Consider the following 24,003-nt stretch of genomic DNA (forward strand, 5'->3'; position numbering starts at 1 on the left):
GCATGGCCTGACATAACTTTGGCCAGTATACAAACCATTAAGCAGTCTTCTATTCGGAGTTTGATTGCTAGTAACTCAATTCCCCTTCCCCTTCCCGTATTTCTCCAACTAGAAAAAATCGTGTGAGTTGTAACTGTCTACGATGATAAGTTGTTATATTCTGGTTCTCGTGGAGCATTATACCTTGTGAGAGGACATTGACATAAAAGTCCTAATATAATCGCTCAATATATTATTAGTAATGAAGATAGTGGCGGGTTCAAGCATGTTGCACCTAATAGACACCTTATATTCTTAAAGCTAAACATCTAACTCTCCCGCATTGTGGTGTTCTCAGTTCCTGTAATATGTTATTGATATTCTTGTTTTTTATAAGAATATTATCTATTTCGTCTATTAAGTAGAAGAGTCCAAATATTCACTGTAATTTACCTTGTTGCGGCTAAAGTACGAGGGTTAACTTAATATTTGAGCTTTTATAGTCAGCAAATTAGGATAAAATGGATAATATGGATGCCAAATCGTAAAAATTAATTGTAAATGGTGCTATTGAAGAACACAACAAGAGTGGAGGGCTTAATTATCTTTTTTTTTCTCTTTTAGTTGGGGAGATTTTGTTACTATAAAATCAATTTTGATTGGGAGGCAACTTGAGTTTAGCAGGCTGACGGAAAGCGTGAAAGTGGAGTGAGTCTCGTGCTCATAGAATTCTGGAATTGACGCTTTTGATAAACATCTAGAAGTGCGAAAGTGGATGACTCACATGTTCGTTCCAACAGAATTCTTTGATCTGAGGCCAATAGGCAGCAGAACATTCAAAGCCTGTTTGGTTGTATTTTCAATGAGATTTTTTTCACTTTTTATTATTTGAGTAGTTGAGATTTTATTTGATCAAGTCATTTTCATTGAGAATGCATTCTTATTTTAATTCAATTTTTGAAATTATAGGTTACATGAGTTTGTCATACTTGTCTTATCTTGTCAGCACGTCTTTTCTTGTTTCAAATCAATTAAAATTATTTCAAATGGCAAGACTCACTTTGATTATTTTATAATTTCACATATTTAATCAATTGGGTCATTTGTCACATCAAGAATACATATATCTGTATTCAACACTCTCACACTTATATACCTACATTTGAAAACAACTAATCCAAACATATTATCAGTTTTCGCACAAAAATCAATAAAGCATTTCTACTCATTTCCAAATGTTGGAAACTAAAAATGAAAATAAAAACACAACCAAACGAGCTCTCAGTTTTTCACTCGCGTGTCTTTGAAAAATCGTACATTTCTAAAGCATGTTGTCTTAGTAATTTTTTCACTACTCCAATCCAACTCAAGTCAAACTCAAGTTTTCGATCAGATTTGTCAAGCATGATTTGTTCAAATTAAAAATTACAAGGTGTCGTTGAGGGTCACTCTTTTTCCTACGAAAATCGTGCAGAAAAGATGTATTCAGTTATCCTGGCATGGATCCAATTCCAAGAGTATGTAAAGCAACTACACTGAGTCCTGCAACATCGGCAATTTCTCAATCTCCCAATCAACAAATAACCATCAGGCCAAAAACGCCGTAAGGCTGTATTGGCATGAGCAAGCGTGATTTAGTTATCGACACTTACAATGAGAATACAGTCCTTATTTCATCTTGTAAACAACAGAGACATAGCAACAGAATCCAATCCATTAATTGCCCATAAAATGACACATAGCATCCCAGAAAAGCAATTGAAGCAATAATAGCACGACCAAACCAACATTTACAAACAGAGGGCAGGGCTAGCACCAAACTTCTGGAATCAGGTATCCTCAACTCTTGAATGAAAAACAAAGCTCGGAAATGTAGTGGTTATATCCCTGTTTAAGTAAAGAAACAAATGACGAATCGGAATCAATGTAAAGTGAAGAAAATTGATGTTGCGGGCAATAACTTCAGACATTGTTAACATGTGACCGTTTATGTTAATACATACAAACATTCCTAGATGAGAGCTTTCCACAGGCCCTGTCTTTTAAGTTAGATATCAAGGTGATGTTCCGCAAGAAGATCATCATTTTCTTTTATAGATACAGAATCAATTATTTCTTTGCAATAGTCTCTGCATTTTAGTTCTCATAATCAAAATGCTAATTCCGCTCTCACAAGGAACAAAGAGACCGGTAAACAACATAGTACAACTTCGCCTTGGACCATAACTTTTCAAATGAATTATCACTACTTGTTTTATCAGTATTGGTTTTTATATTTTACCAAGAAAAAGAATTCTTAGTGATACTCTTAGTAACTATGTTTAGATAGGCACATAAAATTGCACACAACTTTTTTCTTGGGTCATCCACCGCCACCGGTTCACATATATCACAGTAATGCTTCAGTAGAATTCTTTAGCGCATAATTAAAGTTGAGAATAGTAAATGTAAGATATTCTGAATCAGTACATTGCCAGTAAATTAGGTGCATACTTGAGATACTGAAGAGTCATGTTCTTCAGAAGTGACGGATGCCGCAAAACTAGACTTCTCCATTCTTCTTTATCAATTTTCCCGTCATGCTTAGTATCAGCCTCTTCAAAGGTCTGAAACAAAAACAGAAACTCCATAAATCAATAATACAATTTCTAGCAAATTCTTATTCTACAAAAATAAGTTGATAAACAACGTTGCCAAAACTTATCAAGAATTAAGTACATTATGTGGAAAAGGAAAGGATTATTTTACAAAAATAAGTTGATAAACAACCTTGTCAATGATGCTCTCAATAACTTCATCAGACAGGTTCATGCCAGATTCAGCAAGAGTGGCAACCACCATTTGCTTCACCTGCGAAGTTGAAGCCAAATATTAAACATGCGAGTAACATCTACCATGCATTCTCAGAATGAAATTAACATTCTTCTCGACATGTTAAAAAATGCGAGAAAGGCAATGTTCCAGACACTCCAACATGCAGGATCTTCTGTCACACTGAATTACAAGATTAACCACAGAAGTTAAACTATCCTGCAGTTTACTGGTTGAAAACATTATTTAAACATATACAATATATAGATGGTGCTTGCAAGTGTTGAAATATTGCAAGTGTATGCATTTAATAAGACATAAGGTCAACAAAAACGTACGATAACAAGCAAAAGGAATTCCTTTTGCATTCACATAGAATGAAAACTTAAGTCTTACACTTCTATAATATAGATTATTCATTGGTTAACTCTTACAGATTCATCCGTAAAAACCTACATCATTTTAGAAAGAGAAAAGCTATTTTGCACAGAGTTTCCAACAGAATACAGTTGGCACTCAGAAATTGACAGCCATAGAAAAATATTTATGACTGACAGCAAGATTCAAGGTTCAAGAAAGTCATGTTTCCCCAGAAACACTAATAATGAATATGAGGTTTTAATTGTTACCTCTTGCCTCTCAATAAAACCTTGCTGCTTGAGATCATACAATTGAAAAGAAACTGCAGTGTGAGAAGACGAAGATGTTATAATACTACGTAGAGTACGAAAGGAGCATGAAATATTAAAACTGATTCTAATCACTAGAAACCAAATTCTATATGCAAGTTTCGACATACATTCGATCTTATCATCAATAGGAGCATTTGGATGGAATACAGAGAGTGCACGGGCGAACTCCTCAAATCCAAGAATTCCATTATGCTTTGTGTCAAACAAGTCGAATACCTGCTTTTGAAGTTGGAGAACGAGAAAAGACATTCACAAGAACATTTTTTGAAATCTTTCTAAAGTATAAACACATACATCAACTAAAAAATGTTTTTAGTAATAGATCATTATAAACACAACATGCATGTGTAATAATGAAGGCTAACAAGATGGTCTACAAGTATATGTGGCAACTCACATTAAATGTTAATGCTATTACCTGACTACTTTACATCTTAGAAACCACCTTGGAATTTCTTACTGAAGCAAGCAATTAGTTTCGATGTATCTCTTAAGAAGTTATTGCACTTCAAACTAAAAAATTCATGCATGGATTTACTTTCATATTGTATGATTGTCTCATCTTTCTAAGCTTAACACATGCTGAGATTTATCAAATGTTATACCACATGAATTTGTGCAGTTACTAACTTACTGTCTACTTATATAACATTCAAAGAAAAAAAAGTATTCACATGAAATGAAAACTGATAATCCATGATACAAAGAAACATAGCAGAAAATAAACCGGGTCAAAAGCTAGTACCCGATCAGCAAACAAACTCTCTTTTTTGTTAGTCTTGAACAATGCTAATTGAAATTCTTCCTGCAAGACAATGCTGGAAAAATTGAAAGACGATCTTTGCACAGATATTATAATTCATGTAAAAGAAAACATATACAGGTTATCTTAGTAATCATAATGGAACCTTGTTGATCAGCCCGTCATCAATCACAGCACTGCTAATCTTCTTAAAGAGCTCATAAAGTGCTTCTATTTCACTCACACTAACTGCAACAGAGGAGAAATCATGAAGCGAAGGCCAGCTTTCCTTTCTCGTCGCACATAATATTATAGGAATTAGTTACACAAACAAAATAGCATGCTAAATAAGATCTATGGGAACTGGTTTCATTTCCTTGTTCCAAAACCTATGTTCATTTGAGATAAGATAAGAATCTGATGAAGATCTGATATCGAATTAGAAAGATAAGTTACAGAACAATTTTATTAGATAACAACAGGCTCTAGACCTTTCAGAAATAAGGCTACAGAAATATTTAGCTAGAGGACAAGGTGGCACAAGTTTAAATAGGACTGAGTCACCAAACTAACAAATGAAATTCTAAAAAGCAGATATCCAGGCTATCCATGATTTTGCTGGTCCGTTTCCTTTTTGATTAGCTTTAGCAGCAGGGACTAAAAGTTAATAAAAAGAAGTAGGGCCCGTGATAGCATACACACGGTCTCTCGTGCAAGGACTTCAGGATCCTCTAGGCCCCTTGATTGCCTATCAAGTTCACAACACTGAAGCACTGCAGCACATAAATGCTTGATCCCCTCTAAGCACTGCACCATGGTATTTCATGCACATTATTATAATCCATACCTGTCAAAAAAGATAAATAATTTTAGTAAATACAGCTCATCAGAAAACTATGAACAATTTAGATAAAGGAGAGAAAAAAGGAGAGGTAAGAACCTTTGGATCATTCTCCACTTATGGTGCTCAGACAAAATCTCAAAATTCAGGTTTTATACTTGATAGTCAATTTGCATAAACCTGTGACAATGGTACTGAAGAGAACTGTCAGAGGACATACTTCAGAAAGAGGACATATATAAACGATTGTTTCCTGCAATGGAGCAAAATTTATGCTTTACATCTTTCTTTTCAATATTGATTGAGCTCCCAATGTCAACACTTTGAGCATTAAAAAGAGTTGAAATTAAGCCTTATCACATATTATCATCAAGTACTAAGATTCCATGCCAGTAAAACATTTTGAAACCCAAAATTAAAACACATATAGACTTCCACAATCAGAAGACCACCATCTTCATTCAGGCGATATGAATTTAACGGCGCAGGATAAGACTTTCAAGTCAAGGCCAATAAATGAACCAATTAATTTCTTAATGATAACAAAATTACCCAAGATTAATCAAGATTGTCCAATCTTACGAGCCGAAACACCTCAAACAAGATTAAAAAAGGAAAAAAAACACTCTATCATTAGAAGCAAATCCACTAATTTGTCCACTGATTATCACAATTCGATCGAAAATACGTTCTGGAACCACCAGAGCAACTCAATCCGACCAAAGATCTGATCCAATTTCACAGACATGATAACGACACCAGAAAAAAATTAAAAACAAAACCCCTACAAATTCCCCAACAGATCCAGCAACAAATCAAAGAATCACACCTCCAAAACTTGTGAAAGCACAAAAACAATTACGAATTAAGAATCAGACAGAAATAGACTAGAGACGCTACCCTTGATGAGACGAAAGCTCGAACCCGAACACAGAGGAGATTAACTGCTATTAAAATTGAGAGAGTGGACGAGCACAAAAATCAGGTGAATAATAAAAACCAACTGAGAGGAGAGAGAGAAAAAAATATATATATATTTGATATTTTCTAGTATAGGAACGGAATCTGATAATTTAAGGGTTGGTGGCTAAGTGGCAGGATGAGGATGTTGATGGGCATGGGGCTCGGTGGCATGTCGTTTTGTACAATTTGTCGACTTATTATAATTCAGCGACGACGCAATTACAATTTAGCCCTCCCATTTAACCCCCCTGTACTTGGGCTTTTACTATACTTTAGTCTATTGTTAATCAAGAAAACTATTGCCTCTGTTTGCGGTTAATTATTTCAAAACAATAGATTAAAAAATATACAACACTTATTTCATATACATTTTTAATATTTAAAGATGGGATAAATTATAATCAAGATTTATTATAATTACAATTACTCACCATCTTGAAAAATTACAATTTCTTTTAAAATTAAAAATCATCTCACAACAGCCCCTTATAAAACAACATTTGTTAGAAGGTCATTAATTTCAAAAGAGTGGTTATAAATTTTCAACAAAAAATAAATATTTAAAATTATAATAAATTTTAAGAAAAATTGTAGTAATGTATCCTTAAAAGATTTTATTTATGCAAATGCCAAATAATAATGCATCTCCAATTATGGTCCATGGATCAACAAGTTACGAGTATGAATAAACATCTCTTACAAAAATAGATAGACATTAATACACATTAACAACCGCAGTTACGAGCTGAGCAGCCATACCTGATCTGCCTGCAGCCGGCAGGGATAAGGCTGCAGGAATTTTGAAATTTATATATAAGCCGAAATATTGAGCCCTTACTTCTTCTTTTAATATTAACAAAGAAAAAGAAATATTGAAGACTTCATCAATAGTGTTATTTCTTCACTCATAAGTTGAAGAAACGTGGTACTCTGCTGCCAAAGTCATGAGGGCAAAAAATAATTGATACTTTCAAACCATACTGTTAGATGTTGTCCCGAAGCAGCCAAAGAATCGATCAGAACAGATACAAGTAGCTATATATAATCTATGATCTCTCATCTTCTCCTTTCATCCTGGTACGGTCCTTCGCTTTCTTGGTCCCTTAGGAGGCCCAAGAAAGCAAGGAAGCCAAAGAAAAAGAACCCACCGGACCAGTGGCCACCACCACCGCCTCCACCACCACCACCATCGCCATCATCACGTGGTGGAAATCCCGTCCCGCCATCATCAAGTTCTGGGGACTTCTCTTTTCCTGAAATTCATTTAAACAGTTAATCAACAAAGATATTCTATATCCGCATATTACATTATAGCAGAAAGCAGATGAAAATAAAAACAGTGTTACATCGATCACATGATAAGATTTTCTCAGAACTGCAAATGAATCTGACAGGTTGTTGCAGTCTTTGAGCTGGTGTTATCTAAAAGAGTCGAGCTAAAGTAGCATGATAGTTTTACTTCCAAACTGAGGTAGAGAATCATAAATTTTTCCACTATTCATCTTGGCTCAATTCTTTTCACCCAGAATGTGTAGCCACAATAGGCAGCACAACATAAGACCAAGTCAAATGAAAATGTGGTCATTACCTTGGATAGGTGCAACAGTAATGGTAGATGATTGACGTGTTACTGTTTGGGTTTGCTCTGCAGCACATGTCGCGTTCTGCAGTAAAAAATAAGATAATCAGAAATACAGGCCTTTCCATTAGCTGTAGATCCAAAGTAACTCCAGAAATAAAAAGATGAACACTCCAGCAAGTTACACATATTACATTAAGACTTTAGCCAGTAGAAAATGAATTCAGCAACTGCAAGTCTCACATGCAATATTGGGGACTTCAAAATGCCTTTCCACATCTTTTTGTGAAGTCCATAAAGTTAAACTAATACAACTTCAGGCAAAAAGCTTGAAAACAATGCAAATCATTTCAACACATCACAAGAGAGACAGAAAGAAGCAGTACTGTAGCACCAATAACTGGAAACTAATAACAAAGTTACTGCCCAGACCTTACCTTGCACACCAAATCTACCATATCTCAGCATACCAAAGAGGAGGAAACCAAGCCCCTTTTAGACTTTGAAAAATCAAACTAGATCAATTTTGGCAGGTCCATGGATAAAATTAAAGGAAATAATAACTCTCGATACAAGGAATAAATTCATTTTGTAAACAGACTATTCCTTTCTAAGGATATAATCATACTAATTATCACAGAATAAAAATTCTTGTGAGCATATACAACACGAGAGGAAGTAAAATTACCAGAGCAGCACAACATATTACAGAAGCATGCTTCACTCGAGAAGCACTAGAGATACTTCTTCTTTGAACAGGATGATACTGCATGCGAAGAGGCTTGAGTCCAACTGGACTGGACCAGACATTCTTCTTAAACTGCAACCGTTGTTCTACTGGTCGAACTGTGAAGAGAGAATCAAATTTATATTAGATCCAGCACTATGAAAAATATAACAAGATTAAAATCACATAATCCAACTAATAAATAATCTACATAAGTCGCAATATCAACTAGCATAAAATTCAAAAGTCACATGATTTGATTTCGTATGGAGTATCATTATCACTCTCAAATAGCTCGTACGCAATTCATTGTCCTCGTGGACATAAATACCATATGAGGGAAAAAGTTACAGAATCATATGAAGGTAAACCAATACTATAAATTGTTAAATACGAAATGAGTTGAAAGCACATAACCACTAAACCAGCAAGTCAATACTCTATAACCAGGAAATTTCATGTTCAGCAATGCTATTTAGAAAATGCAATTGACCATATGTTTGCTTACCAGCATAGACCTGGCTCATTGAGCATAAACTTGACTAATCAGTAGAGTGGGATAATTTCATCATGAGAGATCAACTCATGGTAAAGTGGAAGAGACTCTTAGAACTAAATGTTGGTCTTCTTCCAAAGATGAGATTACCATCTTATTAGTTTACCCATCCCAAACCAGACGAAAGACCACTACTGAGCAAAATATGAAAATTATCAGAGAACAATACAAAACTCAAAAGAGGAGAAGCCTTGTCTCATTATAAACTCAAGAAACAACAAGACCATCTGCAAGTATCAACAATTAAACAAAGTGGCAAGATATAATTCACACCCATGACATTTAACATATGTAGCTTCCCAGAGATGATAGAAGACAAAGATCCACATACCAACAGACAGCGATGTGATTGGACTGGCAACTGCAGCACTTAGTGACATCTCGACTCCAGTTAAATTATATCACCTGAAAAAATTCATAACTTTGAGATGGGAAGAGGGAGTACAAAACATTACTCAAGAAAATACAAATGTTTGCCTCCAAGAAGCTCCGAATTAGCTTGTATGTATACCAAATTAAACAGGATGTAAACTTGCTTCATGGAAGTTTCATATTATCCGGATACAAAAACTTTCTGATTAAATCTTTAAAAAAGAAGTGGGGGGTGTGTTCGATTCCTATGCCGACACCGAGCACACCGACCTAGGAAATAATGCATATGTACACATGAAAGTCTTTTGATTGTTAAGAGCACTAAACAACTTTCTTCCGTCGTATCAAACTTCATCAAAACGTTCACATACATCATCCTTAATTGAAGGCACCAGAAACATATGCCGGAGAACACACAATCAGGTTTTCGAAAAGAACCCCAAATCATCATGCCTCTCCGATATCCCTACCAATTTCAACTGATTTTTCGACCTATTCTTATCAAAGTAAACTCTGCTACATTTGATTATATCCGCCACGAATGATTTCCTAATCCAAAAATCAGAACACACACATCCACCAGATACATAAATAAAAAATTGAAACAAGTCGAGAGAACAAACACACACGCACACACAATCTTGAATAGAAAAGTAGGGCAAATTCCAATTTGGAAATCATGATTTAACCTGGAATCAGAGGGGAGAGCAGAGCAGCGAACCAGAGAAAACGAGAGAGGAGAGAAGGGGGAGGAAGAACGAAGACAACGAAGAAGATTAAGTACCCCTTGGCGCCGCGTGATTCGCACGTGCGTTTCCTTTTTTCTTAATAAATAAGTTTTCTTACTCTTTTTAGTTTTTTATAGAGATTTTCTTTCCCATAGACCATACGCTATGATATATTTTATCTGAAAAAATAGAATCCAACAAAAAAAAATTTATTTATTTATTTAGTATATTAAATGGCCCATTTCATTTCATATTTTTCAATTTTTATTTTGAGTTGTATTGCGAAAATAGTATTTTTCGTCCCGTAATTTAAAATCTTTTTATTTTTTATTCTATTGACTATAGAATTCTTATTTTTGATTCTATAATTTTAAATGAAATAGCACTTTCGATCTCATTATATTTTTTGTCAAATATTTAACGAAAAATGCTACGTGGTCATTAAGTATACAGACCAAAAGTGTTATTTTTTCAAATTTATCGAACCAAATGTGAAGATTTCAAAACCAATGAACCAAAAGTATAAAGACACTTACGATCACGTGGCTTTTTGTGTTATAATCGAAAAGATCCCACGGGGAAAAAATATTACTTTTTAGAAGTTATGAGACTAAAAGTGAGAATTACGTAACTAGTGAGACCAAAAAAATAAAATACTCTAAGTTATGAGAAGAAAAGTGTTATTTCTCAAAACTGTCTTCTGCAATTCATTTTCTATTATCATTGAAAAACTACGCAAGTTTACTATGTGTAAGAGTGGATTGAATTTTTTATTTACTAGGCGTGAATAAAGTTTTTTTAAAATAAATAAAAGGGTAAATTACAACGACCTTTTCTGAGGTTTCGCATAATTATGGATACCCCCTCGTTGTGAAATTATTAACACCCTCCTGATTTTAACGTTCGTTTAACAATTAGCCTAATTCGATAAGCTTTCATTCATATTTTATGGTAAACTGACCAAAATATCATTGTACATTAAAAATTATAATTTTATTTTTTTATTTTTTCGGACTAGGTGGATATTTTTTTTTTATAATTATTATTTTTTTTCATCCACCCTGTTCAATATTTTTAAAAGTTCTTTAATTTTTTTTTTTAAAAAAAACAGTAAAGGTAAAGTTGACAATTTCATACCTCCATCCAACGATTACATAATTTTTCAAATATCATGGGGTATTTGTAATTGATCAAACGATGAGAAGGCATTCGTAATTATAACAAATTTCAGAGAACATAGTTGTAAGTTATCCTAAATAAAACGAATAACATAATCATTATTTACATAATGTTAAATATATTAAATGAAGTAAAAAATACAATATAATTTTAAAATAAAAAAATCCAAGTGTGTATTAGATGCCCAACACCACTAGAGCTTGGACTACATTACAGTTGGAGGAAAGGACAATGACTGGAGGACTGAATTTCTAATCCAAATGGGACTGTATATGGGATGTTTGTTCTACTACTAATACTACTACTACTATACTCTTAAACATATATATATATAACACCAAAGCATCCATCCTTGCTCCTACAATCAATCATCCTGACATTCCACATATACTTTGTTTCAACTACCTATCTCTCCATCAATGGCTGCTTCTTCTTCTTTCATGAAGCTACTTCTCCTACTACCCAATATTCTTCTTCTTTGCTCCTTAGTTTCCTTTGTTTCTTTTGCTCACTCTCATCCTCTCAAGATTTGCAACTTTGATCAAATCTATCAACTCGGAGACTCCATTTCCGACACCGGGAATTTGATCCGGGAATTCCCTATTGGCTCCTCCACTTCGTTCGCTAGACTACCTTACGGGGAGACCTTCTTCAAGAACGCTACCGGTCGTTGCTCCAATGGCCTTCTCATGATCGATTACATAGGTATGTTTAAATCTTGAATCATACATGTTATTATTCTTGAATATTATTCATCCATGTCTTCAACTTGACATTGGATTGTCTCTCTCTATAGCATTGGATGCGGGTCTACCTTTTCTGCCAGCCTACAAAGACACAGATGCAGATTTCAAGCATGGAGTCAACTTTGCGGTTGCCGGTTCCACAGCGTTGCCCTCTCACGTTCTGGCTGCTAAACACATCTTGTCTCCGGTCACCACCAGCTCCCTCACCATACAGTTGGGCTGGATGTCCACTCACTTCAACTCTATCTGCCTTCATCACAGAGGTATGTTCCTTTAATTCCTACTTAACTTCTCATCATCTTCATCTTAATTATACCTACCTACTTAAAACATCAATCATGATGATCAACAGAGTGTGCTGAGAAACTCCAGACTGCTCTTTTCATGGTGGGAGAAATCGGAGGGAATGATTATAACTACGCCATCTTCCAAGGTAAAACGATGGACGAGTTACAAAGCATGGTGCCTGAGGTTGTCCATGCCATTATCAATGCTGTCAGGGTAAGTTCCTTCAATATAATATGTTATAACTATTGCAATATTATTCATTTCTTGTTACATGCTAATACTATTCTTATAATTAAAAAACACCTACATTCGTCTGACTCTACTTCGCAATTTGATGCAGAGAGTGATTAGTTTCGGTGCAACAAGAGTGGTGGTGCCTGGAAACTTCCCCATCGGCTGTCTCCCGATCTATAAAACAGCTTTCCACACCAACAAGTCGGCAGCATACGATGAAAATCGATGCCTGAAGCAGCTGAACGACTTTGCAATGTACCATAATGAACAGCTGCAGCAAGCCATTGAAAAGCTGCAACAAGAGCACCCAAATGCCATCATAGTCTATGCTGATTACTACAACGCTTATCAGTACCTGCTCCACTTCGCCAAATCTCATGGTATTTGAACACACAACTTAGAACAACAACAACAAAGTTAGTACGTAGCTAGATATTTGTGAAGTTTATTAGATAAAATAATAATTGTTGTTCAACAGGGTTTGATACAGAAAGGGCTTGCTGTGGGAGTGGAGGCAAATACAGTTTCAACATGACAAGAATGTGTGGAGCTCCAGGTGTCGGTGTCTGTGCGGATCCGGGTCGGTTCTTGAGCTGGGACGGGGTCCATTTGACACAAGAAGGATACAAGATAATGGCTGGGTGGCTGGTGCATGACATCTTCACCAACCTCCACTGCCATTTCTGAGCCACTATTAATATCTGTTCTTACAACATTGTGGTCAGTGTTTAGCTGTCTGTTTAGTATCAGTAGTCATGTGGTCTTAGATAGATTTTAATATAGACGTTATGTGTAGTATTTTTCTATATTCTGGGTCATATTTGGTGAAAAAAATATAGCAGAAGATTGATGCTCAGTATTCAGCAAACTAACTTGCTTTATTTACTTCATTAGGACTTGAAGCAAAATACTGTTGATAAATAACTCCTTTGTCATAATATAACATTGATTGTACAAGCACAAGTACATTCATCTGATCATTGTCTTCAAATTGATCACTTGAACTCACGGTAACGGTGGCCTAGATATTACAGAGTATTCTCAGGTAGAAGTCGAGCTTCTCTCGGTCTTAGATGCATTAGACCAAAGTATTACTCTTGCCTCTTATAAATCTTCTCCAAGAACGATTTCAGCACTGCTTGCACCGCCTTGCTAGGATGAGCTTCAATTGAGTTTGTTATCTTCTCGTAACTCGTCCGTTCGTACTCCAGATAAGCATCCTACAAATTCAACAAATAGTCATTCAATGTTTTTCGCTACTTCTATTGTGATAAAGAATAGTGGTAGGGGAAAGAAACCTGAAGCTTGAGTGCTTCGTATAGTTCTTTGACTTTAGCTACACAGACAGGATCGTCCTTTCCGTAATTCTCCTGAAAGGAAAAGCTCGTTGGTAAGCAATAACATCAGGAACAACATGAGAATCGAATAATATAAATGATTTTATTTGTGTTTGTATCATACATAGAGAGTTTTCTTCTGGTCCTCATTGCAGAGCTCGAGGGCTTTCACTACCAACCAAGAGCACTTGAAATCTTCAATGTCTGTCCCTATCTGAAAATGCACAAACAGCATAATCTATATTCCGGACTGAGATTGATGGCCGTATACATTCAAAGATTTACCTTGCCGATTGTCTCCGGATCACCAAAACAATCTAGATAGTCATCCTACAAGAATCAGGAACATGTGATCTATCATAGTTCCAAACTCAGAGCAGAATCTATATCAAACTTATGAGGTTTTTGTTTCATGAATTATGTGTCGAGTAACATGGGAGTTTCGAGTTTGTCGAAGGTATAAACTTTATGTAGCAAGAATCGCTTACCTGAACTTGAAAATAAATACCCATTTCAAGCAGCGTTTCCTTCACATTGACATGATTGTCCAAGTTCTCACCAAACATAAGAAGCGCGCATGCCACCTATTACGGTTCACCCAAGTCACATTTAAATTTGACCAAAATGTGATAATACCTAAGGAGATTAAGAGGATGACAGAGTACAAGTTGCTTTTATTCGTCAAATTGACAGACAGCTATATCCTCCGCTGGAGGTAGAGTTTACTCACAGGAAGATAAAATGAGTAATAGGCAGTTTTGTACTGAACAATCCGACGATGCCTATGTAAAAGGGAAGAATCGGTATAAGTAAAACGATAAGTTACAAAGACAAGATTGAAAAAGAAGCACGAAAGTATGCTTGGTTATATGGAACTACCAAAAGGCATTATAGTTTTGGTAGTGTTGTTCCAACTCCAGAGCAATATGCAGCCAAAAATGGATCTAGCAGTTACAGACTAAATTCATACTTACAATGACAATGAGTACTTTGACAAGTCTTTCTCTCCAACGAGAGTCGTGATTAAATCTATCATTTGTCCATGTGTCGTCTGAAACTCCACCTGTTAAATTATGGCATAATATAAGAAAAGGAAAAGGAATCATCCTTGGAAAAGAAATTCGACTTCCCATCCTAAGGATAGAATCGCACCTCGTTAAATAAATCCAACAGATCCACGTAATAAGGCTTTCCTTTAAAATGCTTTTTGAGAATTCTTGAGATATGGTTGCGGAGTATTAACCCATCATTTACAGCTATCATCCCAACCTTGGAAATAATTGCAAACAATATTGTTAGTCATTAGAACTTAGCATTCGTTAACATTCTTGAGTAAAGGAAGACGACAGGGTATGAATACCTTGGGCATTCTGAACCAACAAGGTTGACCACGCCGTGTATGAGAGCCATCCATAATATCATCAAGAACAAGAAAATAAGATTGAAGCTGTACACACGTAATTTTCTATTAGTAACCCATGTCAAAAGAAAACATTTAGAATGAAACTGCAAAGGTCACACCATTATCATGATATGGACGTAAAAGACTATTATAGACAAACTGACGCCATTAAATTTGTCATACCCACTCAATGCACCATCCAAGTGAGCATGCAAGAAACATTTCATCATCAGTAAGCTCTTTCCCTAGTTTCAGCAGCTTATAGCTGTCAACAACAGAGAGTCCTCGGTTCAACTTTCCTGTAAGAAGAGGAAATACAAGAGAGGAAGAAAAAGTCATTCCACATAGTTAGAATCAAACAAAATTATCCGAATGTTAGATTACTGCAAACATTTGAAACCCACCTCCAAGAACATTGTAATCCAACATCTGTAATAAAATAACCACATGGAAATGATTAGATGAATAGGAGCCAATACATGTCTCAAATGAAGGCTATGGAAACATTATTAAATGTTCCAACTCTCAAGATCCAAGCAGAAACATATTAGTTCAACTCAAAGCAATGCATATGTAAAGGGGCAGTTCAGATGCACTTGGGAGCACAAATCCAGCAAAAATAAAACGCACAAAGAGAAAAGATCTTGATGAAAACAATTTCATCTTCATACAGCCGTGTTTTGAGTTCCTAAACACACAATAGCAATCTGCCCTGATCAAAACATGTCACAGTCATAAGTTTCTGTTCTCTTGTCAGTTATGATTAACGACTCGTGTTTCAAATTCTCAAGTAACACCAATTGGAAAACTGATCATTTCTTTTTCAATACATAATCCGATATAATTCAACCCACATCTTTCTTCATTCTCTTTTAAATATGAAACTCCACCAGAAAGTCCGTCTATTCGGATTATCTACCTATTAACCAGTTCCCAAATCATGCAAATTATGCTAACAAGCCCAGAAAATCTGTGTATGCCAGTGTACTCTAAATAAAGATCATATCATCTATACTAATACAAAGAAACACGCACTTTTCGCCCACAAACGGCCGCCAGTACACCAATTCTTTTGTTGCTAAGTTTGTTTTCTTTTCTTTTTTTGCCAAACAAAAAACTGAACCACATTTACATTCATTCTTCTACACAAAACTAAAGCCGCTAACAGTTAACAATTGTCTAAAAGCCACCGCCAGCAAACCAACAACAGAGACCACTGGCTCAAAGATAACGAACAATCGATCACAAACAAGATTCAAAAAACTGAAAATTCTTGAAAAGAAGAGACACACAACTCAAAACTCGAAAATTGCACGCACTGAAGCTATAAAACACGCAGTAACGCGCAAAAAGAAGAGTTACCCGCTCGACCCAGTGACGAGAATCATCGGTGAACTCGAAATCCGGGTCATTCAGCAGCTCCGACTTCAAGACAGAGTAAACTTGCAAGAATCGGGTCTTGAGGTCGGTCATAGTCGATTGTATGGCAAAACCGTGATGGATGAGTTCAACCAAGTTATGTAGAAAACTCTAAAATGCATCTCCGCTCAACGTGTCAACTAAGAATAATTTTTTATTTTAAGGGTAAATTTATGTAATAAAAAACTAAATACTTATAATTATATTACAAAAGTATGATAATTTATCTTTATTTTGTAATATTTTCATATTATATATACATATTATATTTTTTTTCTTAATTATAATTTATTACTTACCGTATTAACTATAATCATTATATTTTGGTAATACGTCCATTCACATACGTTTCAACGGGCAAGATCATTTATTTTTAAAATTTATTATATTAATTAAAAAATTATAATTAATATCATCTTATAAATTTCTTACCTTATTTTTTCTAAATATTTCAAAATTTTATTTTATTTTTAATCATCTGAATAAGCGTGATATAGCAACTAATATAACTACCTTAAGGCACATACATTATTAGCCCACATAACGTCTAAATAGCTGTCTTGTTCAGCATGCTTTTTTGAATAAGATTCAATTCATTGTAATATAATTAATTATATTCGAACTCAATCAGTAAATATATTTAAAATAAATAAATAAACAAAATAGTATTATAAAAAAATCTATATAAACTATACATCTACGTATGTAAAACTCGAACCCACAATATTTGACCAATGTAATTAATTCCGAAAATCAACTACAAACTCATTGAAGTTATCGTGCAACAATTAAGATTGTGGTCCATCACACTTTCCTATAAGCCTAATGCAACTCTCAATCGTACGGATATTTATCTTATTTTATATTATATAATACTTATTTAACTTATTGATTTTCACTATTACTAATAATTTAATAATATTACTGAAAACATAATAAATGGGTTAATTATACATAAATCTCTTTTAAAATATAAATTTTTAAAAGGTTTCAAGTACACTGACACCCTTTCCGAAAACTCTCCTTATTACACTTACCCTTTTACGTTAGAATTTGGACACAAAATATTGACATCAGCAAAAAGGTTATATAAATTTTTAATTTTACTCATAATTTAATATTTCCTCAATAATATTTTTTATACTAGTAAGGGTGTGAATATAATATATATATATATACAAAGTAAAAAAAAATTAATAAAATATTGTTCTCGAATTATAGCCATTAAATTTAAAGCAGCCATTGATGAGGAATCTAGTCATTGTTTGGTGCTTCTTTTTGCTTCCTATATGTAAGGTGAGGCTAACATTATTGTTGTGTTTATTTTTTAAAAATGTCTTATTCAAATACTTTATCTAGTGTTTCAAGAAATAGACGCAGTACATATATAGAAAGTAAAAATATAAAAAAAAAAAAGTACAAAAACATGACCAATGTTTTTCATTTATAAACTAAATTATTTTACCCAATGATTTGGTAATAATATTTTATTATAATCACACTATATTGACTTTGTATATTATATTTACACCTTATAAATACAAAATTATTATTAAAAGAATATCGAATGAGGAGTAAAATTTAAAATTTATGATTTTTTTTGTCCATTCAAATCTTAATTAAAATAGTTAATTGTAAATCGAGAATTCTCAAAAGGGATATAAATATAATTTTAATTTTTATTGAAATATATAATTTTATATTTTTAAATAGAGTTTAATGTAATTAACCATATAATAAATCATTAACTTATTATCAGTGTAATAATGTTGAGAACGGAAATTTAGGTGGCTTTACAGGTTGGATTGAATTTTCTATTACAAATTTTATATTTTATATATACAATAGAAAATCCAATTAGATTGACGAGCAAAGTGGCATATTTATGAGGTGTCTGCAATAATTTTTTATTTTTGTAGTCGGAATAAATTGTAAAGAAAAATTATAAGCTTAATTATAGTAAAAGTTGGTTGTGTTTGAAAATAATTTTAAAAACAAAAGTTAAAATTAGAATGTGCAGTAAAAAGACTTAATATGCGCAATTTTACGAAGAAATTTAATTTAAATAATTCAAAATAATATAAGTAAAAATTTAAAATATATATTTTTTGAAAAAAATATTTTCAATAAAGAGTTGTAAATGCTTAAATTAAACTATTGCAAATCTCTCTGAATCGAGTAGTTTGTCGAGACGAAAATTTTATGGTTTATATAGAAAAAAATATCGTAAATGATGTATAATATAATTTGTGAAGATACGGTCATATGACATTCGGGTCGTGTCGATATATAGGTATTTTATTTTCTTCAATAATAGTTATTTATTATATTTATATATTTGTTAATAATTAATGTATATTGATTGTGAATTTACGATGTAATTCTAATTAATAAAAAAAAAGAAAAAAAAAATGGTTGTAAATGTTGTTGAATTTTATCAAATGATTAAAGGAGGCCGCATCAACATGTAACCGACATGAAAACGGTAAAATCCGGAACTGGCGAGCCGCTTTTTCGTCCTACCTATTCATTTTCTTGTCTTCCTCTCTCATTGTGACATCAAATTGAAGGTAGTAGAAACCCTAATCTCTGTCGATATTGTTTGGAATTTTTGATCTTTTATTGAACTTGAGGAGAAGACTATTGACTCTCTGAATCTTGTTTTTGGTGATCACGACTTGGTCGGTTTGCAGAATCGAAGTTTGAGCGATTTAGGGTTCCGATATGACGACCGCGGCTAGACCTACTTGGGCACCCGCGAAAGGTGGGAATGAACAAGGGGGTACCCGAATATTCGGCCCATCTCAGAAGTATTCGTCCAGGGACATTGCTTCTCACACTACCTTAAAACCCAGGTTTGTTTTTCGCCTCCGTTTTGGTGTGTTCTGCTTTTTCATTGTATTAGGTTTACGTTTTACTTTTTTCTTGTGGGGTTTTATGGTGTGTTTGATCAGTAATTTATATTGTTTTTTTTTTTTGTTTTTTTGCTTATCTGTTCAACTCCGTGTATGATTGGCATCTAAAACATTAATCTTAGGGATCTTCATGTTATTGATGTTTTAACTAATCCTCTTAAAATTTATGGTTTCCTATTTTGTTTTCTTGAATATTAATTGAAGAGCATATTGTTGAAGTGAAATCAAAAGGATTCTCTGTTAATTGCAAAATTGACTACAGTAAAACCTCTATAAATTAATAAACTCTCTAAAATAATAAAATCTTCCGGTCCCGACTTGGGCCTTTGTAAAAAATCATCAAATTCGATAAGATTGATAATAATTTTCCGAAAAATTCCTTTATAAATATTAGGTCCCATTAAAACTCTAAATTAATAATTCATAAATATTATAATTATAAATATTATGGTAATTTGCTCAATTATGAAGTCTGTAATGCTTTACGTATTGGATCATTCATGGATGATTTTGCGATGCCTTTTAGATGAGAAGACATGGTTGGGTGTTATGAATTATTTTATTTTCATATTAAGATTTATATAGTATATGTTTTCATTCATCATAACATGAATATATTTAATTGGCTATAATAGTTATTTAAGTGCAACGAATTAATGTAAACATATATGTTTAAGTAATTCCAATGAATTGATACATGCATCTATAAATATAATAGTTAATTGTATAAAATGAATTGATATTATACATGAATATATTTAATTAGTTACAAAAAATTTGATTGATGCATGAATATAATCAATGAAACATATATGAATTCATTTATTTTCAGTACATATGTACTAAATTTGCTGAATTTAAAAAGTCTCTCTTTTAATTAATAAAATATTAATTTATCGATAAATTAATATCTCTCTAAATTAATAAAATTTCATGGTCCCAAGGTTATTCATTTATAGAGGTTTTACTGTATTATGTTTTGGGTAGTCTGCTCAATTGCTTGGGGTGATGCTTGCAGCATGTTTTCTGAGATAGCATAACTGTGTATCTTTTGAGAAATTTCTACTAGGAGAATGGGGAAGGCACCACAATCTCTTCTCCACAGATTCTCGCCCACACATTCATCGTCAGTATCTTTCAGCATTACTTCGCTTGCAGACTACTCAGTTCTTATGCAAAGCTCAACAAACTAGTTGAAGGGCGGAAAGTTTCTCCTGAACTATCCACTTAAGTGTTCTTGTTTCATTTATCATGTTGTTTAGATGCTATCTCGAATATTTTTTGCCCTTCAACTAGTTTGTTGAGCTTTGAATAAGGCCGAGTAGTCTGCAGGCGAGGTAATGCTGAAAGACACAGATGGTGGTGGTGGTGGTGTGGGTGGAGATTTGATAGAAGGTTGTTTACAGCAGGTTTTCTGAGATATAAGAAGCATCACTGTGTAACGTAAATTTAATATTTTCTGTTTATTGTTTCCATTTAAAATTTGTTTATTTACTCATTCATATTGGTAGGATAAGTTAACTTTGAATGTATTCCAAACATGAAAACAGCATCAGGTTTTCTATTCTTGCATTATTTTGTGGCAATGTTGTCCAACAACTTTTACATTTTCCTCTTGATGCTTTGGCACAGAAAGGATGGACAAGATACCCAAGATGAGCTGCAAAGGAGGAATCTCAGGGAAGAACTAGAGGACCGGGAGAGGAGGCATTTCTCATCAAAGGGTAGTGTCTTATGAGATAAACTAGATTTGGATAATTTGTCTTCCACCTTTTTAATTGCTTGCTTCACTGGTTCCTTTCTTGACATGGCACTTCATTTATGTTACAGAGGATAGAGATCGTCGGAAGGGAGCTCATCTTCTTTTAGAAGGTAAATTGTTTAAAGTTGTTGAATAAAGTAAGTACAGATAGATTTTTGGTGGTAGCTACAGTGGTAATTATAAACCTCTATTTACAGGACCTAGGAGAGAAGTTGAAGACCGCATTGTTCCACGAAGTGTGGACGCTGATGATGCCGATGTGGATGTTCAGAGTGATGATAGGTTAGTATTTTTGCTGATGTCAATGCTGCTTCTTACATATCTCCACTGTAGCCTTAGTGCTTCTTACATGTGTACTAACATATTTTTACTGACTCAATTAGATAAATGTCTACCTGTTAATGGACTGTCTTTTCAATCTCTTGCTACACTATTTGTTAATTTTTTTTGCTCTGTGAAACTTTTCTTTCTATTCTAATTGCAGTTTCTGGGTTCATAATCAATATTAATTATTTTTTCTTAGTGAGGAGGATGAAGACGATGACGATGGTGATGATGAAGAGGCACTTTTGGCTGAACTTGAACGTCTAAGGAAAGAAAAAGCTGAGCAGAAAGAAAGAGAAGTAAGTTGTGCAACATGTGGTTTTCCATAGATGTTCTCTTTCTAGTCCCTATTGGTTCATGCGTCTGTAGAGCATATCGAATTAGTCATTATAGAACATGTATGCTGGGAGATGCTTCATCATCTACTGATATGTGTGGCGATCATTTTTCTCTCTTGCATTATGAATGAGAAGAAGATAGGGGACTTTGTAGTCTGCATGAAAATTTCTTAAAATTGGTTTGAAAAAATTGATTCTATAAAAATGGCTTGGGTTAGGTGTTTGTTCAATCTTTCAATAGGTGATTGTGGAGACAAATTAATTTCCGTACTGACTTCATTTGTATATTGAGGGAAAAAAACAGCAATTATATATCACTTAAAATATTTAAAGAGGCTGTTCGATGTGATTCTCATTAGCATCTTCGTTTTCTGGTTGCGTGTTGTGTTGTATCTAAGTTTGAGGGGAACTAGAAAAGAAAAGAATAGGTACTGAAAATATTGCTGCAGCCTTTTTAAACTAGGATTTATGCCTTGGAATTGGAAAAGAATGACTCTCAAATCACTGAAAGCTCATTGACAAGGGCTAAAGTGAAAAAATTTGCCTTAAAAGCAGCTTGGAGGCACCTTTCTGAAATGTGTTAAAATCATGTTAATGTGTGTGAGCTGCAAATTGGAAAGGGACTGCTGAACAGTCTTGTACAAGTACAATTATGGTCCAAATGCGTGTTTGGCCACTTAAAAGCACAAACCAACAGGGCCAAAGATGTATTTTCCCCATGATATGTGCGTCTATCTCATATGGATCTTGCTCTGCTGAACTTGAGCTTACTATTTCAAACTGTGGTAGCACATGGAAATTTATGAGGTATTATCCTTGTGACAGGAACGAGAAAAGCAAGAAGAAGAGCTAAAAGCTAAAGAGGAGCAATTGTTGCGTGGAAATCCTCTGCTGAATAATCCAACTTCCTTCAGTGTGAAAAGAAGGTAATGTAAATTATCGTCGCTTGTGTTTCTCTCAGCTTTTGCTCTTCTTCAATCTTGTGTTTGATTATGTCGGCATAAGTTGTATCTGAATTTCTGTCTGTTCCAGGTGGGATGATGATGTGGTTTTCAAGAACCAAGCTCGTGGGGAGACGAAAACACCTAAGCGCTTCATTAATGACACCATCAGGAATGATTTCCATCGAAAATTTCTCCAGAAGTACATGAAATAACATTGTACGATCATTTTAGCTGAAGTACTGTCATAAATACTAGATTTAACTCACAGAATTACAGGCTATCTTTATTGAGATATGTCTGGGTTTCAGACTGCTAATGAATGACTCTGGTGTCAATCTGTGCTGAGACTTTTTCCTTGCCAAAAGGAAAAAAGGAAATCTGTATGTGTTGATTGTTTTGTTTTTTCTTTTCTTGTTCCCCTTTCTAAAATGTCTATTTGAGTAGTTCTCCTTGCATTCTCTTTACATCCAATTTAGACTGAAAACTACATAGCATTTATTCCCCCTTGGTTTCTCCCAAAGCTTAGAATAATGTTTTTCTGATACTATATTGATGCATGTGATGAGAGGATTGCACGGGTGGCTCTTGGTGCTTAAGTAGATGTCACACGTTACTAGAGATGAGTCATGCAGGTTTAGCATTTCTGCAGCAGTGCAGCTCATGCTGAGAATACTTTACTGAAGCTTGAAAATTTTGTATTTGTATGGGGCGTGATTTCTGGACATGTCACATTCTCATGCTTGTGTTGAGATCTCGTTTTTTTAGCTGTTGATAGGAGCGAGGCACTTTGTGTGAAAAGAGATACAGATGATGAGATGATGAACTTCTGGAGTTTCTCTGGCAGAAACTTGCGATTTGTGGTAGTGATCAGTTTGAACCTATTGGGTTTGCATTGTTTCTAGTCTCTTTCTAGGTTACATCCGTTCTCACTAGAGATGTACATTTCCCAGTCAAGATGTTAACCTGATGAGAAATTTGACAATATATAGCGTAGATGAAATTGTATCTTCTGATAAGCAGGGAGATCAGCTCCATAGGATCCGTTGCGTCTCTTCTTTACATTTGTTGTGCACAATTGCTGAAGCTGCACAGGCACCATGACTTCACAATTGCTTCTTTGCCATC

General features: G+C 34.1%; 5 protein-coding genes across 9 annotated transcripts; 2 read left to right on the forward strand and 3 right to left on the reverse strand.

Annotated features, from left to right (window-relative positions):
- Positions 1-1,529: 1,529 nt before the first annotated feature.
- LOC105176573 (calcineurin B-like protein 3) lies at positions 1,530-6,131 on the reverse strand. 4 transcript variants are annotated; one of them, XM_011099424.3, is made up of 10 exons: positions 5,966-6,131; positions 5,165-5,245; positions 4,923-5,071; positions 4,391-4,473; positions 4,228-4,287; positions 3,590-3,701; positions 3,420-3,472; positions 2,749-2,829; positions 2,473-2,585; positions 1,530-1,866 (listed from the first exon to the last, which is right to left on the reverse strand). In XM_011099424.3, the coding sequence occupies exons 3-10, from the start codon at positions 5,038-5,040 to the stop codon at positions 1,809-1,811; spliced, it is 678 nt and encodes a 225-aa protein (XP_011097726.1). In that variant the 5' UTR covers positions 5,041-5,071; positions 5,165-5,245; positions 5,966-6,131; the 3' UTR covers positions 1,530-1,808. The 4 variants fall into 4 exon arrangements, with proteins under 4 accessions (XP_011097726.1, XP_011097725.1, XP_088733281.1 ...); XM_011099423.3 differs by having other exon boundaries at positions 5,165-5,259; XM_088877155.1 differs by having other exon boundaries at positions 5,165-5,318.
- An 842-nt stretch (positions 6,132-6,973) lies between these two features.
- On the reverse strand, positions 6,974-10,104 carry LOC105176574 (uncharacterized). The gene is made up of 5 exons (XM_011099427.3): positions 9,952-10,104; positions 9,222-9,295; positions 8,296-8,453; positions 7,617-7,692; positions 6,974-7,281 (listed from the first exon to the last, which is right to left on the reverse strand). Exons 2-5 carry the CDS (start codon positions 9,268-9,270, stop codon positions 7,085-7,087), a joined length of 480 nt encoding a protein of 159 aa, XP_011097729.1. The 5' UTR covers positions 9,271-9,295; positions 9,952-10,104; the 3' UTR covers positions 6,974-7,084.
- Positions 10,105-11,426: 1,322 nt separating this feature from the next.
- LOC105176575 (GDSL esterase/lipase At5g03980) lies at positions 11,427-13,327 on the forward strand. The gene is made up of 5 exons (XM_011099428.3): positions 11,427-11,874; positions 11,966-12,178; positions 12,268-12,416; positions 12,544-12,817; positions 12,916-13,327. The coding sequence occupies exons 1-5, from the start codon at positions 11,589-11,591 to the stop codon at positions 13,122-13,124; spliced, it is 1,131 nt and encodes a 376-aa protein (XP_011097730.2). The 5' UTR covers positions 11,427-11,588; the 3' UTR covers positions 13,125-13,327.
- A 21-nt stretch (positions 13,328-13,348) lies between these two features.
- LOC105176576 (farnesyl pyrophosphate synthase) lies at positions 13,349-16,728 on the reverse strand. Of its 2 annotated transcripts, none has more exons than XM_088877047.1 (12): positions 16,539-16,728; positions 15,581-15,605; positions 15,360-15,475; positions 15,135-15,221; positions 14,927-15,043; positions 14,749-14,837; positions 14,505-14,556; positions 14,263-14,358; positions 14,060-14,104; positions 13,899-14,012; positions 13,736-13,807; positions 13,349-13,657 (listed from the first exon to the last, which is right to left on the reverse strand). In XM_088877047.1, exons 1-12 carry the CDS (start codon positions 16,647-16,649, stop codon positions 13,529-13,531), a joined length of 1,053 nt encoding a protein of 350 aa, XP_088733173.1. In that variant the 5' UTR covers positions 16,650-16,728; the 3' UTR covers positions 13,349-13,528. The 2 variants fall into 2 exon arrangements, with proteins under 2 accessions (XP_088733173.1, XP_011097731.1); XM_011099429.3 differs by having other exon boundaries at positions 13,899-13,988; positions 16,539-16,726.
- Positions 16,729-19,017: 2,289 nt separating this feature from the next.
- LOC105176577 (uncharacterized) lies at positions 19,018-23,321 on the forward strand. The gene is made up of 8 exons (XM_011099430.3): positions 19,018-19,165; positions 19,289-19,450; positions 21,143-21,234; positions 21,341-21,382; positions 21,470-21,554; positions 21,796-21,895; positions 22,760-22,860; positions 22,967-23,321. The coding sequence occupies exons 2-8, from the start codon at positions 19,320-19,322 to the stop codon at positions 23,088-23,090; spliced, it is 675 nt and encodes a 224-aa protein (XP_011097732.1). The 5' UTR covers positions 19,018-19,165; positions 19,289-19,319; the 3' UTR covers positions 23,091-23,321.
- The last annotated feature ends 682 nt before the right edge of the window (positions 23,322-24,003 follow it).

This window comes from Sesamum indicum, linkage group LG13 (genome assembly GCF_026168435.1).
Source record: "Sesamum indicum cultivar Baizhima isolate 11 linkage group LG13, ASM2616843v1, whole genome shotgun sequence".
Taxonomy (NCBI): Eukaryota; Viridiplantae; Streptophyta; class Magnoliopsida; order Lamiales; family Pedaliaceae; genus Sesamum; species Sesamum indicum.

What these genes read in the sequence shown, in the direction of transcription:
- LOC105176573 (XM_011099424.3), bottom strand. Translation starts at nt 5,040, where the DNA reads ATGGTGCAGTGCTTAGAGGGGATCAAGCATTTATGTGCTGCAGTGCTT. An exon ending in ATGACGGGCTGATCAACAAG is followed by an intron (nt 4,288 to 4,390) that starts GTTCCATTATGA and finishes ATTGTCTTGCAG; the next exon opens with GAAGAATTTCAATTAGCATT. An exon ending in ATGACTCTTCAGTATCTCAA is followed by an intron (nt 1,867 to 2,472) that starts GTATGCACCTAA and finishes TTACTTAAACAG; the next exon opens with GGATATAACCACTACATTTC.
- LOC105176574 (XM_011099427.3), bottom strand. Translation starts at nt 9,270, where the DNA reads ATGTCACTAAGTGCTGCAGTTGCCAGTCCAATCACATCGCTGTCTGTT. An exon ending in TAATATGTTGTGCTGCTCTG is followed by an intron (nt 7,693 to 8,295) that starts GTAATTTTACTT and finishes TTTTTACTGCAG; the next exon opens with AACGCGACATGTGCTGCAGA. An exon ending in TACTGTTGCACCTATCCAAG is followed by an intron (nt 7,282 to 7,616) that starts GTAATGACCACA and finishes AATGAATTTCAG; the next exon opens with GAAAAGAGAAGTCCCCAGAA.
- LOC105176575 (XM_011099428.3), top strand. Translation starts at nt 11,589, where the DNA reads ATGGCTGCTTCTTCTTCTTTCATGAAGCTACTTCTCCTACTACCCAAT. An exon ending in TATCTGCCTTCATCACAGAG is followed by an intron (nt 12,179 to 12,267) that starts GTATGTTCCTTT and finishes GATGATCAACAG; the next exon opens with AGTGTGCTGAGAAACTCCAG. An exon ending in CCATTATCAATGCTGTCAGG is followed by an intron (nt 12,417 to 12,543) that starts GTAAGTTCCTTC and finishes AATTTGATGCAG; the next exon opens with AGAGTGATTAGTTTCGGTGC.
- LOC105176576 (XM_088877047.1), bottom strand. Translation starts at nt 16,649, where the DNA reads ATGACCGACCTCAAGACCCGATTCTTGCAAGTTTACTCTGTCTTGAAG. An exon ending in TTGGATGGTGCATTGAGTGG is followed by an intron (nt 15,222 to 15,359) that starts GTATGACAAATT and finishes ACGTGTGTACAG; the next exon opens with CTTCAATCTTATTTTCTTGT. An exon ending in ATTACTCATTTTATCTTCCT is followed by an intron (nt 14,359 to 14,504) that starts GTGAGTAAACTC and finishes GAACCGTAATAG; the next exon opens with GTGGCATGCGCGCTTCTTAT.
- LOC105176577 (XM_011099430.3), top strand. Translation starts at nt 19,320, where the DNA reads ATGACGACCGCGGCTAGACCTACTTGGGCACCCGCGAAAGGTGGGAAT. An exon ending in GAGGCATTTCTCATCAAAGG is followed by an intron (nt 21,235 to 21,340) that starts GTAGTGTCTTAT and finishes TTTATGTTACAG; the next exon opens with AGGATAGAGATCGTCGGAAG. An exon ending in GATGTTCAGAGTGATGATAG is followed by an intron (nt 21,555 to 21,795) that starts GTTAGTATTTTT and finishes ATTTTTTCTTAG; the next exon opens with TGAGGAGGATGAAGACGATG.